Raw genomic sequence first — 16,913 nt, forward strand, 5'->3', positions numbered from 1 at the left:
ATGCCAATTTTTAAAACTTTTTTAACGTTTTTTTTTGCCTAATTTAGTCTATTCGACCCCCCAACCCTAAATTAGACCACTAAAAAGGTCAAAAAGGTAAAACCAAATGTTGATGCTCATAAATGGTGGTACTTCCATGGAGAAATATACCAGCACCTACAACCGAACATTGATATGGTGGTGTATTTTTGCATTTTGCTATGTTATTTGCCATTTGGACTAGAAGTCCAAAACATTAATATATATGGTGGTGTATTTTTCTATTTATTTGCTGCTGCATAAATGTATACATTTTTATTTTTTTATTTCTATATGTTTTTGTACGGACGAACCCAAAGCGAACCCGAACCCACCCCCACCAAAAAAATGAACGAATTTGCGAACCTGAATGTCGAACCAGAATCCGAATCCGAATCCGAATCCGAACCGTCAACTTAGATCTATATGCTTATCTTTAGTGACCTCAATGTGTTCATTGTTGTTATGCCTCTTATCCATCTTCTTAGCTTCTTCCTCCAAAAGCAATTTTTCAAACAATAATAACATAATTTATCCATTGTCGTAAACTTTTTTACACCTGCTGTATGCGACGCTGATTTCAGAAGGAAAGTAGGTGGCAATCTTCCATCTTGTTGTGACCTTTTATAAACTTGTTACATGTGGCCGAAACAATTGATTTCACACTGAATTTGTACCCAAAAGCTGACAAGATACTATGCTGCATTACTCATTCCCAATGACATGTAACAAAACCCACAAACATGCAACACTCATAATCAACATGCAACTATCTGGGTAGTCGCTAAACTGACATGCAAAATCTGGGTAGTCGCTAAACTGACATGCAAAATCTGGGTAGTCGCCTTAACTGACATGCAAGTTCACCAAACTGATAGGCAAGATCTGGGTAGTTTCCAAACTATCATGCAACTGATTAGAATCAACATGCAACCATAAATTCTGGAATGCAACTGATTAGAAGCAACATGCAATCATAAATTCTGATATGCAACCTAAATCCACTAACCAGGACTGCTTGGAAATAACATGCAATGGTAAACCTCTTCATAAACTGCTCCTAAACTGACATGCAATCATTTGGGTACTCACCAAATTGCCATGCAATAACAACCGACACACATGCAATTGCAAAATTTGACATGCACTTCTAAAACCCTAACAGGATGGCAAGATCACCAGCTCTGATACCACTGTAATAACCCAAATAGGATATGCATTATAATTTTGAAAATAATTTCCTGAATTCTGCCCTAATTAAATGCAAACATATAAATGGAACAAATCTGATTCAAGATTATTCAGTCTGCTTCTACAAATCAGAAATTCTGAACATGCAATTACAATCAAATAGATAGGCCAAACATGCCCAAATACAACTCAGAAATCTGCCATTACACATCAGACCTATCAATAGGTTTGTACATACCAGAATGACATAGAATAAACCCTTTGGGCAATATTTCAACCTGCGAAGATATAACTCTGAAACTCTACAAATCTCTCCAAACTGAACAATGAAGTGCAACTGTGAAATCTAAGATGAATTCACCAAGTGGGCTGATCTAGGTTTTCGTCCAAACAACCAAAACCTCCAGGGTTTCCGTCCTAGGGTTTACTGAACCTGCAAGCTAAGCTCTCAAGCTCTCAAGGAAAAGTTTCTTTCAAAATAACAAGTCAAGAATGAATCCTCATTGTACTTTTTCCTCCTTTTATAATACTTTTCCTTTTCGAGAGTAATACTTTATTTTATTTCTCTTTTAATTTGCTTTTCCCCTTAAAAGTGACTTTACTTCATAATTTGTCATTGACATTATTATAAAGTCACTTTATAAAATAAAGTATGTCCAGCTGCTAATTAATTAAATTTAAATAATCCCGTAGGACTTAGGACTATTAAACATTTAATTAATTAATTATCACTCGAAGAAAAGGGGACATTACAGATAAGAATAAGAATATCGAGATATATCGCAAGTATGACATTTCCACCTATGAATTGTTATGGGACATGTATATTTGGCAAATGGCAGTAACTGCAGGAGCAACTCCAATAATACATTGCACAATGAAGTCAAAAGCATATTAAATTATGTTAGTGAATGATGTATTTGAAAGGTCATCTAGACTGATTTGGTGTAAGGGGTGTTAAGGGTTGCCATCATCATCACATACAATCGGAAAATTATTTTGAAGGATTTGAAAACAATTTAACATTTATATAAAACAAATACCACTGCCTTACACACCATTGCTATCATACACATTGCTTGGTGGTTTTTGAAAATGAGTTATTTGATTATTGGTGCATTGCACACAAAAAGGAAGTTGCACACCACTTAGCATTTTCAGCCTGATTTCATTACACATTTTGATATCAATATAGGAATACAATACGATACAATATCTTTTTATCATCCCAGTCCTTTTACTATGCAATTTACATAAATCTGAAGCTGCTGCTTAACTTGTCCCTTTGTATTCCAATCTCTTAAAAATATTTAAGATAGCTCAAAAAATGCAACCGAGCCATTTATATGTATGTTGGTCATCCGGCATTCCTAGTTTATTATTTGTAAGCAAGGAGTCTTCAGCAAGTTTTGTGTAAAATAAGTTGTTTTTTGTCACAAGGAAACACACACATTATGTGTTTGCTTTTTGTTAGCATTTTCTTATTTATTTTAGAATAGATTGAAAGTGTTCCAGTCTTACATTTTGCCAAAACTTTTTGTTTTGCTTGCTATATAATTTTAAAAGGTGAAAACTATTCTTATTGCATTGTTACATTTGACCCAGTGAGAAATGCAAAGGAATCATTCAAATCATTTTTGTACATTTCTATAGAGTTGTTCTTTTGGCAATTTGGACTTTACTGAACCATATATTCTTATTTCCATCTTTTAAAGAAATGGTTGGCCATCAATATAAACATGGGTCTGTTTTTGTGGCTTTAAGCTCATCTTTCTATGATGAAGATGGGTAAACGCCTTTGGAAAGTCATCAAATGAAAGTTAAACCAGTAGAATCGTCCATTCTTTATCATGTTATCAAAATAAATACTATGAGGAAGATGGTCATCAAATGACAACTACAAAATATTTAAGAATACTTTTGTTTTCTCTTGTCAAGTAGATGTTCACTACAGATTATTTGTTGATGATTGTAAGGGTACAGTGTACAAATTTTTGTCAGTCTCTAGTTTCAATGGTTATTGATTTCTAAGTCAACAGGTATTGGTTGCACCTTTGACAAATATTCTATATCACATTGAATTTTCTTCAAGCATTGCTTGTATGGTCCACTTGTTTTTTGTTATTGACATGGCTGTTTAATTAAACAGATGTTGACACGGCGATCAAACACTGATGTGCACGAATTTGATGGAATGTTTAGGAGCATACGGGTTCGGTATAAAGTGACATCTGTCATTGGGCATGTACTAAGGTTGTTGTCTCTCTTTTTGTTTTTGAATCCAGTTGACAACCATGCTTCAATTTACTCTTTTATTAGTCTACAATGTCGAGAATTGAGATGCTAAAAACTTAAATGCACAGGAGAAAGCAAGGCACTTATAATGATCTTTTTACTCAAGTTTAGAGTTTCTCTCCTCTTCTTTTTCCTGTCATTATTTATTGTCACTTCCCCTTAATTCCTTTTGGAACTGTCTAAGCTAGCTGAGAAGCATATAAGTGATGGACACACTGTAGCACTCTCTTTGTTTGAAACAAATGTTGCATTGGTTCGTTGTGAGTTTTGAAAATATGCTGTTCATGTCAGACGTCTATCTTCCAAATTACATCCAAAAGTTGCGCGAAGGCAGCATGTCAGAATAACAAGGACTTGTGTAGAATTTAAGAAGAAGAGAGAGTTCATTAAAATTCACATAATGTAGGCATCAAGGAAATCTTACAAATAATAAAAAAGAAATTTCTATCCACAGATGCTGTCCTTTCCAAACTAGGAAAACTGTGCAGAGTCATCTTAAGTACCAACGTTCATTTTCCAGACACAAAGAGATGGTGATGCCATCTACAATGTAAATAACTAAATATGCCTTTCTAAAGGTCTACCTGAGGAATAGATCCATTTTGGAAAAATTGGAGGAGAATTAAGAAGAGAAAAATAAAATCATGAATGTGACTCTGTATGTGTGTTGGATTGGATGGTTTTGTTTGGTCTTACAAGATTCTCATTTAATAGCCATTGACATTGAAACAGGTGGTTGACTGTAAAAACTGTGGCATGCGGTGGAGTTATTGCTCTGACAGAATGCAGTTTTTTAAAACCCAATTAAACAAAATCATATAGTTATTCATGTGTGGGATCCTTGTGAAAGTGGTGAATTTTCCCATCAATGTAAAAAATATTCCCTAAAGTGCAGTCACTCCTTGTCATTTGTATTGACCAGAATGACCACCACTTCTCCATAAGGGAATGCTAGCATTGAATTAGACTTGAAGAAGATGAACTTAGTACATATGATGTTCAAGTTTGTCTGCATGACGATCTCTGTAACATTAAACATCTACAAGCTGACTCCATCTCGACTTAATATTAAATCTACAAAGGGCCATATGTGCTCCTTTAATTGCTTTATAAGTGGCCTGATTTTGTTTGATGTCAATGTAGCAGATTCAAAAGGATATATAGAGTTAACTTTTCAAGCTGGAAGAGAAAATTTATCTTTCTTGTGGAACACAGACTCTAGAATCCTACATGGCTATATCCTCTACTTATTTCACCAATTCTAGGTCACTCAGTGCATTGGCATGCTCAATGGGTCAAAGAAACCAATTTTGACACTTATTAACTAATGTGGGACACTCTTTGGTCTAGCATAGTCCAATCCATTGAAGGGCCACTTTTAGTCTGAAGTGTTGATTTTGGGACAGTGTGTGTATTGGAGTGCTCTGATGCATTGGGATGCCCATTTCCATGCATTAAGCATCTTTTCGCCTTTTATCCCTTGTCCAAATTCTGTTCTTCATCTTATTTGATACATTGAAAATCATCTGTTATTGACTATGTTTTGATTAGAGCGAGAAAGTGTCATTGGCATACATAGGATTTTGTTTTGATTAGAGCGAGAAAGTGTCATTGGCATACATAGGATTTTGGCAGTGACTTGCAAAACAACTAATAGCAAGGATATGTGATGCAAAAAAGGCACACACAATCAAATCCAGAAGCTGATAAGTGATTAACTAATGGATTGTGGAAATTTGATAAAATTAAGCAAGGATATGACTCAAAAATGATTCAGTACAATTTTTTTTGTATGGGTACAAAACACTAATGTAGGTTAAACTTAGCTATCCCAACAGATTTATTCTAAAGCTTTTGTAACAATAATGTACATAATCCTAGGAGTAGTAGGATAATATTTTATGTTTTTGTATTTCCTAGCCACATTAGAAGTTGAACAGTCATCTAGAAGATGAATTTAATAGTCATTTTCATATTGATAAATATATACATTTTATCTCATTTTGGTGAATGGATGAACAGTGAAACTTCCATTGATTTTTTTGGTTGTCCAAGTCCCATTCATTTGTCAATCTTTTCTGGCATTTCATTCCTTGGCCTGAGATTGGTATTAGAGCAGGAAGAAGAGCATTGGTTGAAGGAGAAGGATGATAAAGAAGTGCAGGTTTATGTTGTGAATTTTTTTAGTACATTCATTTTTTATGTTCATGCATTCTGTGAAGATTATGATGTGCAACTTTTAATTTTGCTATGGAGAAAAGTATATTGCCAGCTATATAAGTTCAAGTTACTATTTTCAATTCATGCCAAGCAAAAGTTGGCTTAGGTTTAAGGTCCAGCAGGTTTTAAATTTCAGATTTCCTCTTCATTAAAGAATTCTTGTTTCTGTGTATATTGACTTGCTCCAATCGCTGCCCTGTCATCCCTGATTTCCGCAAACACCATTTCTAGGTATTTGCTTGTATCTTTCATTTGTGGCCTCCTTGGCATCCAAACAATTCTCTAATATCAATCCAAGTCTCTGGATTTCTAGAGGTTTTTCATTGTTTGTGAGCTCATGAGACAGAGATTGAAAAGGCTGCAATATTCTGATCTAGGAATTGTTTTAAGTTCACCTTAGCAAGTTTTTGAATCTTGTTGTCTATAGACTGCACATTCAGCAGAAATTTGACCTCCAAAGCCTTTTTTGCTTTCTAGCTTTTATTCCCTAGAGAGCCCTTTGCTATTAATTGGAATTTCGCTGATCTATGAGATTCAATCCTGAAACTTGTGGAATTACAAACTAAATGAGTTGAAAAATAGAAAAATTTAATGAGGCCATTGGTGTGTGGGAAATGAAAACTTGTTCAAAGTTGTCTGCTTCATTTGGTAGAGTGCTTCTTCTTAAAACCCAGGATGTGGCATGATTTTGAAGTGGTGGATCACAAGAAAACTGTCTTTAACTTAGATGTACCTCTATCATTGCATTCCTTATTTTATCTGCTCACCCAAAGTCCATCGTTCAACCCGCCTGCAACTGCAAACAAGATTTGCAACCCACCAGTGTGTCTTAGCCTTTCTGTCCAACACAACACCCCTTCAAATATTGCTGTCCATTGTTTGCATGCTCAGTTTAGTCCATGAACAATTCGCAAGGGTTTATTTGGTTCATGAAAGTGATGTTCTGATTTGTGGTTTTCCATATTCAAGTTTGCAAATTTGGGAAGTTTAAATTTTTTAATATAAGTTTTAAAGGTGATATTTTGATATAGAATTAAAACCACGTGCTATTTTCATTAGTGGCTTACATTCTTTAGAGTATTCCAAGGGGAATACTTTTAGACTTTTCCAGTAATAAATCATTTAAAAAAAAGTCAAAACTCATAATTCAAAACAAATTTTCCAAGTTGAAAACAATTGTAGCATTTGGTATTCAAGGCACCTCTAGTTCACATTTGCGGGTCAAGATGTCATGATTGAACTACCCTACACAACTCCTACCTATAAATCGCTAGGGAGAAATAAGGACATTGTTGTTTACATTCTGATTTCCACCCATTATCCATTTGTCACTATTCTAAGACATAAATTCTAATGGAAAGAAGTTTCAAATTCTTTCCTAGTAGGTGTCATTTACAAGGCGAATCCTTTTCACGTGCTGCCTAAGTGCTACATACCTCTTTGTTATCACGTGCTTTGATGTCTTTTTCGCAAACCAATGGGTGTATCAAAAGGATGAGCTTCTTCCATGTATTGATGGGTTTTTTAGAACGATGACCATTTGATAGCAAAAGTCATCAAGTGTTGTGAATTGCATTGTCTCTAAGTATTATTGATGGTACCCTATTTGGATGTGTGTGTAGTCTTTGTAATCATGTCCACATCATACACAAATGACATGTTATTTTCACAAAATAATGTTAGCAAATTACAAGAAGTAGGGATAATTTCAGAATGCTGGTGTGAATACAAGCCATTGTTAATGCAGTTTTGCAACCGATACAAGATGTTGTAGTAAGCGTTATAAAATCAATTACAAGATCGGACGCCCAATGCCTCCACATAGAAGAAAGATGTTGTAAACATTGATGTTCTTTCTTTAAGTGGTCTAAGTCAGAATGTCATTAAAGACAAAAAGTCCTTGAAGAAGAGAAGCCTCTTATTTTATCACAGAAAAAAGTTGCTGGTTCTAAGTCAAAAAGTAAAACCTACCATGGATACAATACTTGTTAGTCCTATTGTTGAATCTTCACTTGTTGTGTGAGTCTGGGAGACAATAAAACCCAATAAATTGTTAGCATTTATCTTATTTGTATTATAGTACAACTGTCAGTTAGTTAAACTGATAGTGGGTTGGTTGTTGGTCTATAACCAACATCTCCTCTTGTATATTTCAGTTCATTATGTCTGCTGAGATGATATACGATTTTTGCCTATGTTTGGCTTATTGCCTCAGCTCTATGTTTTATGCATTATGGTATTAGAACATAAACAATCTTGTGCCTGTGCAATAAAATTTTCTCAAGGCATAACTTATTTGCAAATGGTGGCATGTTCTCAAGTTGGCATATAGAAGTCATCGAAATTGGTGCAATGGAGGAGTAGATGCTGCTGTTTGAAGAAGATGATGAAAAATTTGACTACTAAAACTAGTGATGTTTGTAGAGTCATCTAGAAAGGGGTCCAATTGTTGCAATAAAAAGAAGGCATTTGAAGTTTAAGGCATTGGAAATTGTAGAGAAAAGGCATTTGACTGAAATCTTGCTGGGTGACAACTATTGTGCTGAAAATTGCGCTCAGATCTGCATAGCAGCAAATAAACTTCATGCAAAGGCGTCCAAAACTTGCTTGCTAAGTGCGAGACACAGCTGTAGATTGCCAAAGATAATGGTTCTTTCACTTGATTGGAGCATGGGGATATTGTAGATGTTAAAGCAAATACAAAGGAGAGAAGTAGAAAGGTGTGGGATGAAAATATGGGTGTTGCTATGCAATAAATCTGCTATTGGTGGAGAAGGCATTGGAGATCTACTATGTAATGTCCCCATTTCCTAGGTTAGTATTTTTAGTAGGATTAGCCTATCAATAGGGTTCCCATTTCAGATGTCTATAGACAGTTTCCTATTTCTTAGGAGAGTTCCTATTTTTTGGGAGACTGGGAGTTGGCTTGCTATTTTTAGACATCACCATGAGACTAGGTGTATCATCAGTTTTCAGTTGAAGTAGTCAGGTGGATGGTTTCCGAATAAAAACTAAATTATTAAAGTATTAATTTTAATGTTTTAATTAAATACAATAAAGTACTTTATTATAAAGTTACTTTATAATAATTTAATAAAGTTGTTGATTTATAGCTAGGTCGGATCCCTTGCTTGGGCTGACCTAGTTCTCTTAATTGCTAATTGGCCCTTGGCCTTAGCAATTCGCCATTTCTCTTATCGAGTCCTATTTGGGTGATTTATGCCAAATACATATGTAACGTGCTGTGACTTGCATATAGGTCATGACCTATATTAATGTATAACGTGTGGACCTAATTCAGTTTGGTGCCACCTCGAATACATTTGATTTATGCTAGCCGACTTGAAGAATTAAAGGTCAAGTCGCCTATAAGTACAAAGTACTTATCATTGTTCATCCCCTCTTCATATTGAACTATCTCTGCAATACAACAACGAACATCTGTAGATGCACAGTGAACACCGTTGGAAGTATAGCGAACACCCTTGAAGGTCAACGAACTCCATCTGAAGGGCAGCGAAACTTCCTTTCTGACAGCAGTCTTCACTTGAAGGTCAGTGAACTGTAATTGAAGGCTGTGGACATCATCAGCAACTTTGTGATAGCAACATCTGCAGCTAAGTTCACTATTACAGTGTGCCCTAGCTGGAAGATATTACTGTGTTTAGTTTGCTGATAGCTTCAAGTGTTGAAGCTCATTGTAAAGATTCAATTGTTTATTGTTTAATAAAGATCTGAGATATTGTAGCTGGGTTTTCACCTCCAAGAGGGAGGTTTCCCCAGGGAATAAGCGTGTTATGTGTGTGCTTTATTTTAGTTTGGTTTTCTGTTCTATACTGCTAATCTGATCACTAAAAACTAACAAAAGTGACTTATTTAAAAGGGGCCACCAAGGGGTATGCCCACCTAGAGACATAAAGTTGTTTTTAAAAGACAAAATAATAAATAAAAAGGCCCATGAGGAGGTATGCCAGCCTAGGAGAGAATTTAATAATATTTTATTAACGATGAGAAACCCTAACACCACTTTTAGGGTTATTCATGACTTAATAAATTAATTTTATTCTCCTCCTAGGTTGGCATAGCACTTCATGGGCCTCTTTATTTAATTTAATTTGTCATTTGTTAAAAACAACCTTATGTCTACTAGGGGTGCGTGCTCCATGGTGGCCCCCTTTATTATAAAGTTACTTTATTTAAAATATTATAAGCTAGCACTTTAATATTATAAAGTTACTTTATTTATTCAATCAAAACATTAAAGATAGCACTTTAATATTTTAAGTTTATTATGAATCCATCCATTTGACCTCTCCAATCGAAAAACTGATGATGCACTTGGTCCTTTGGTGATGTCTAAAATTAGCAAGCCAACTCTTAGTCTCCTCCTAAGAAATAGGAAATTGTCTCTGGACACCTGAAATAGCTCATCAAGCCCCTTGCAAAGCTCTAGAAGCTCCAGGTGGTCAATAGGTGAACTACCAGTCTCATCCTTAGGAGATTGGCTTTGAGCTCTTGAAACGCCACACAAACCTACAAAAAGGCCACATGACTTTGAATGGGCTCCCTGTCCACTGCATTAGCATACAAGAACCTTGTTGATAGGCTAATCCTGTAAAAATAGAACTGCCTAAGGAGGGGACATTACAGTCCACCTTCCCCAAGATTGCTTGTCCTCAAGCAATTATGCAAATTACCACTGAATTTAAAATGCCCCATCCTTGACCTAATAATAAATTTTTTGATTTTTTCAGAGTTTTTTCAGATTTTGTGTTTTTTGCAATTTTTTGATTTTGTTTTGTGGTTTTTTTAGATGTTAGAAATAAATGCAAAAATTAATAGGAAACAACTTTGAAATGCAAATTAGAAGACATTTAACAAACTCAGGGTTTTTATTTGCAATTAATGTAATTTGGAACATACCATTTTTCCCAACGCCTCATGCCAGGTCATGATATATCAGCATACAATTAACAGCAGGTCTGATATCTTTCCTAGCAGCACCAAATAAGTTTCTCATAATTCTGAATGTAGTAATAATCCTGAATTTTCAATGCCTAGGGTTGCCAGGCAGCCCCAAACCCCAACGCCTAACTAGAAGAATGATAAATTTGCTGATGAAAGGCTATTGCTGAGGGAATTATCAGATCTGAATTTTTTTGTGGAATTTTTCTGATCTGAAACTGCTCTGAAAACTCATGCCACCTCCTTGCAACAAATGTTTTTGCAGGCAAGGATGGTACGAATGGCTGTAGGTGTGAATGATGCTGATGTATGGTGTCTCAATTGGCTCAGATTTGCTCTTTGGTCTGAAATGCCAAAGATACCTCGCAGATTTCTCTGATGCAACCTGAAAGTGAATTTCTTCTACAATTTTCTCTGAAAGAATTATTAATTCAGACCCTCAGAAGATCTTCCACTCCTGTAGGCCTTTTGAATTGCAAGGGTTTTCGTCCTTGCAACCTTCAAATCTTGCTTTGAATGCCAGAGCTCTGAAAACTCCAATTCCCACTTGTAAAAATGATGTCAAGGCCTTGGATATACAATTAAGATCTCATTCCTATCTTCAAATGGAATACCAACATTGGAAGAAGTCTCTTCAAGACATGATGATTCCAAATCTCAAGTACCAAATTTGTACGGTCTCTCTCCCTTCTCCTTATCTGCAATGGCTGCTACAAATGAAGGGGTAGAACTGCTGCCATGAATCAAAATAACAGTCTTGCTGTCATGTCCCATCATGCTATCCTGTAGTACTTGGAAAGTGCCCTCTTTCATAACTTCACGTGCTCTTACAAGTGCAGTCCCAAAAGGTGGCATAGGTACTGTAATTTCCTGAGAATGAAGAGGTATAATACTGCTGCCCTTGCCCAAAAAACTAGGACTGTTTATACCTTGTGTTACATTGCCTTGGTAGACTAATAGCTGATACGTTTTCTATTCCTATCCAACTCCAAGGAGAAATTTGCACAACAAACCAAATGTTATCAGTTTGTAAGATCTTCTCATTAGACCATCTCGCGGTTGGTGGCCTTTGAGGAGGGTGACCAATCACATCATGGTGTAGAAAGTGCCCTCTTCCATAACTTCATGTGCTCTTACAAGTGCAGTCCCAAAAGGTGGCATAGGTACTTGCTAAGTCACCAGGTTCGACCGAATTTGAACCTTGAAGTTCGAAATTCGGCGAACTTGAAAAACTATGCAAAAAATCGATTAAATTCGAAATAAAAATTAGGGTTTGTGATAAAGTGTTTTTAATTTTTTTTGGCTTGCGTTTTAGGGTTTTGTCGCGGATTTTATAAATAGGGCGGCCGCAGGAGTTGCAGTCACACCCACGCGAGTTGCCAACGAAGCCCAGTCTGCCCAACCGCCACGCGAGTTGCCAACGGACCTCAGTTTGCCCAGCCGCAGGAGTTGCTCGGCCACCACCAGTCGGCGATGCCACCACCAGTCGGCGATGCCACCACCAGTCGGCGATGCCACCACCAGTCGGCGATGCCACCACCAGTCGGCGATGCCACCACCAGTCGGCGACGCAACCAGCTCGCGTCGCCACCAGTCCACGACGCCCCCTGCAGTCCGCGACACCACCAGCTTGCATCGCCACCAGTCCGCGACGCCACCTGCAGTCCGCAACGCCACTGGCAAGAGTCGACCGGTCCGCGACTAGTCCGCGACCTGCACAGGTAGGCCGCCATTTTATTTAGGTTTATTATTATTTTTTTTATTTATATTGTTTATAATGTTCATTGTTTATAAATTTATAATGTTTAAAAATTTATGATTTTATATTAATAGTTTGTAATATTATATTATATATTTTTATATTTTTTAAATTTTTTTTAGGTTTAATATTTTTATAAACAATTTAATAATGTTTATTATAAATTTTATTATTATTTATTTAATATTTTTTTAGGTTTATTATTTATTTATAATGTTTATAAATTTATAATGTTGTTTATTAAATGTTTATAAATTTATAATGTTGTTTATTTAATATTTTTTTAGGTTTATTATTTAATAATGTTGTTTATTTAATATTTTTTTAGGTTAATTAATAGTTTATACCGTATAATGTTTATTTATAAATTTATAATGTTTATTTTTTATAGTGTTGTTTAATATTATTATTATATAATTTATAATTTTATATTAATGGTTTTTTATTATATTGTTTAATATTATATATTTTTAAAAGGTTGAAATAAAAGTAGTGTGTTTTTTAATTTTTCTTTCCAAACATGCAGATTTTCATTTAATGGCTCCTCCCAAATCAACTTCTAAGGCATGGAAGCATGTGACCCGAAATGGAACTCACATCAAATGTAACATATGTCAGGCAAATATTATTGGAATTTTAACAAGGCTTAGGGACCACTTTCTTGCTAATATAGGGGATCCAGGTGGAGGTGTTCAAGCATGCATAGGTGCGACTCCAGAACTTAAAGCTATTCTAGAGAAAGAGTTGGTTGCTTCAACGGTAGGCAAAATGAAGAAGGCACAAAAGAAACAGAGAATTGAAGGAGATATATCTAGATTCACATCTGCCATGTCTTCCTCTTCTGTGCAATCCGAAGCGGTGAGTGTACCAAAACAGAGTGGAACACTGAACAACTTTTGGAAACTAGTAGAGAAACAACAGGTGGATGATGCAGTTGCTGATTTGTTTTACACAAGTGCTATTCCATTCAATGTTGCGAGAAATCCTCATTTCCGTAATGCAGTTCAGAAAATTACAGAGTTTGGCAAAGGGTACACACCCCCAGGTTCAGAGGCTATCAGGACAACTCTTTTGCAGAGGTCAAAAGATAGAGTGACTGAAAAATTAGCTGATGTCAAAGCCACTTGGAAGGAAACAGGTTGCACTATATTGAGTGATGGATGGTCAGATATATGTCAAAGGCCATTGATTAATGTTTTGGTGTCTTGTCCTGAAGGTGTTGTATTTTTGAAAGTCATTGACACCATGAACCACAAGAAAACTTCAAAGTATATTTTTCAAATATTAGAGGAAGCCATTCTTGAAGTAGGGATGGAAAATGTGGTTCAAGTGGTAACTGATAGTGCAACAAATTGTGTGGGAGTTGGGAGGCTGATTGTAGAGAAGTACCCATAGATATATTGGAGCCCATGTGCAGCCCATTGTCTCGATTTGTTGCTTCATGACTTGGCTAAATTCCCATGGGTAAATGAAGCTATTCATAGAGGGAGAGCAATTGCAAATTTCATACGGAATCATCGTCTCACATTGAGTATTTATAGGCAGCATGCATCAAAGGAATTGTTGAGGCCTTGTGAAACAAGATTTGCTTCATATTATATCACTTTGAAAAGAGTGGTTGAAGAAAAAGCAGCTTTGAGGTCTGTTATATGTTCCAATCAGTGGGAAAGTTTAGTGCTTTCTAAAGGCCCCAAGGGGAAGAACATAGAGCAAATCATCCTAAACAACAATTTCTGGGAAAGTGCAGCAAAAGTTTTGCTTGTATGTGAACCAATTGTTGATGTGCTTTGTATGGTTGATGGTGACACTCCTTGCCTTGGCATGCTTTATGAAAGCATGGACCGGTGTAAGGAATCTATTCAAAAAGCACTAAATAATAAAGAAGCAGAATATATGCAGATATGGGAGACAGTTGATTGCAGATGGAAAATGATGCACACACCTTTACATGCAGCAGCTTGCTTTTTGGAGCCTAAGTTGTTTTCTATTGATAGAAGGGGTGATAATGAAATCATGGCAGGGCTTTACCAAGCCATTAGCAGGTATGTACCAAATCCATAAATTGCAGCACTAATCAGAGATCAAAGTTGGCAATACAAGAGAGGAGAAGGGATGTTTGGAGGGGCAAAAGCCAAATATGACTCGCCACGTATGCCTGGATATAGATGGTGGATCTCTTATGGATCATTAGCTCCTGAATTGCAAGAGTTTGCTATTCGAATTTTGAGTCAGGGAGCAAGTTCATCAGCTTGTGAGAGGAACTGGAGTTGCTTTGACCACATCCATTCCAAAAAGAGGAACAAATTGCTGACTGGAAAGTTGGGAGATCTTGTCTATGTTCGCAGCAATTTGAAATTGCTGATGAACAAATCAGCAAAGAACACTTCTTTATAACAAACTCTTGATGGCATAGCAATGCCAGATGCAGATGAGCCTGACTTTGCAGATGATGAGCTGAGTAGTGATACAGATGATGATGATTTAGCATCCCAGCCAAGTGCTCTTGATGACTTAGAGTTATTTTAAAGTTCTAAAGTTTTTGACAGTTATTGTACCTTTTTGACAAAAGAACATCTTTGCAATAGTGAAAGCATATGTTTCCTATGGTTTATATTTTATAAATGTGTCATCTTTTTGTAATGATTTCAAATCTATTTATCAATGTTAAACTATTTACGCAAATTTATAGATATATTACATATATTTATTAAAAATTTAAAAAAAAATTACATATGGCGAATTTAATTCGAATTTTATACATTTCGAATTTTTTCCGCATCGAACTTCATTCGAATTTCAAAGCTATCGATCTTTGAATTCGAATTCGAACCTGGTGACTTAGGGTACTTCTTGTGACCTTTTTCACACATCGCCCCATTGCAAATGGGGACCCTCTCTTTTCCAGCTTTCTAGGGTTTTGTTAGTGTCCTATGACCTTCCGCTTCAGTTTCACCAAGCCTTGTCCAGTTTGAACAATTCGGGCCCTGAAGATTGAAAGTTAGTTTTTGCAAATTATGTGATTCCGGAATACAAACACCACTAGAGTGCTTAGAAAGGCCAAAGGACGAAGATCGCAATTGATTTGGACGAATTTGGACAACTTTCTATTATTTTTAGAAAGTTTGCTTTTTTGCTTTTTCCCTATTTTTTAGGAAGTTTTGTTTTTGGCATTTTCAGCCCGATCCCCGGTATGGCTATTTTTAGAAATTTTTTTCCTATTTTTTAGGGATACTTGCTTTTTGCTTTTTTGGGATGGGAATCTAGGGTTTGTACTTACACCACTGACCAACTTTGACTGGGACTCAAAATTCCAAGTTTTGATCTAAAAAGCCAAATCCCTAGATTTTAGGGGGCATGATGCCTCAGATGATCCACCTAGGCATGGATTTCAAATTTCAAGTTAATCCGGTTAAATTTGATTATGCTGTGAAATTTTTGAAATTTTTCTAAAAATTCTTCTAAATCAGGGTAACAAGGGTTTTAAAGTATTGTTGCAGGTTCAAACTCCGCCATGATGCAGGACACCATGAAGAAAAGACCCTCTAGAAGTCCACCATGTGTTGAAGACCCTTCAAAGTCCACCTTGAGCCTTGTATAAATGATGCCATTTGTGTGGGAAGCCATGAAGAGAGGCACCTAGACTCCGCCATGTGTGTGTGTGAGGTCATGTGGGAACATCTTCAAACTCCGCCATACCCTAAAGGAGGACCCTCTAAGTCCGCCCTAGGCCATGTGAAAGAGTCATCAATAAACTCCGCCCTATCCTACCACCATGAAGGCCAACACTCCAAAGTCCGCCATGAAGGAGGACCCTTAAAACTCCGCCCTAGGATAGAAGGTCACCAAGAGAGCCCTCCAAAGTCCGCCATGGGGAGATAGTCCAAAACTCCGCCTTGGTGGAGAAATCATCAAAGTCCGCCATGCCTGGGGACCCTCCAAAGTCCGCCATGTTTTGGAAAAGCCTTGGTGGCCAACACCCAAGACTCTGCCCAAGAGGAGCCTTCAAGGAAGTCCGCCATGCAACTCGAGCTCGAGGAGCCCATGAGGGGAGGTCTAGAAGTCTGCCATGTGGGAGCCTTGTCTAAAGTCCACCCAAGCTAGAGGACTCACCAAAGTCCGCTCTAGGAAAAGGTAACACCAAAGTCCGCCTTCAAGGAAGTCCGCCATGCAACTCGAGGAGCCCATGAGGGGAGGTCTAGAAGTCCGCCATGTGGGAGCCTTGTCTTTAGTGTACCAGAAGCTCTCAAACATCAAGTTTGGAAAAATGCAATGTTTGAAGAATATACTTCCATACTTAACAATGATGTGTGGGAAATTGTTCCTAGGCCAAAAGGGAAATCTGTTGTTTAATCCAAGTGGCTGTTCAAAATCAAACATGCCATAGATGGTAGCATAGAGAAATACAAAATCCAGAAAGAAGGGATAGACTATGATGAGACATTTGCTCCAGTTGCTAGGTACACCT

At 36.7% G+C, this 16,913-nt stretch overlaps 1 protein-coding gene across 1 annotated transcript in view; it reads left to right on the forward strand.

The window, feature by feature from the left end:
* The window catches only part of LOC131041843 (DNA topoisomerase 3-beta), a 231,907-nt gene that overhangs the window by 19,000 nt on the left and 195,994 nt on the right, over nucleotides 1-16,913 (forward strand). Inside the window, exon 3 of the mRNA XM_057975066.2 lies at nucleotides 3,359-3,462. Coding sequence (XP_057831049.2) covers nucleotides 3,359-3,462 — 104 coding nt within the window. The remainder of the gene's footprint in view (nucleotides 1-3,358; nucleotides 3,463-16,913) is intronic.

Source organism: Cryptomeria japonica, chromosome 7 (assembly GCF_030272615.1).
Source record: "Cryptomeria japonica chromosome 7, Sugi_1.0, whole genome shotgun sequence".
Classification (NCBI taxonomy): Eukaryota; Viridiplantae; Streptophyta; class Pinopsida; order Cupressales; family Cupressaceae; genus Cryptomeria; species Cryptomeria japonica.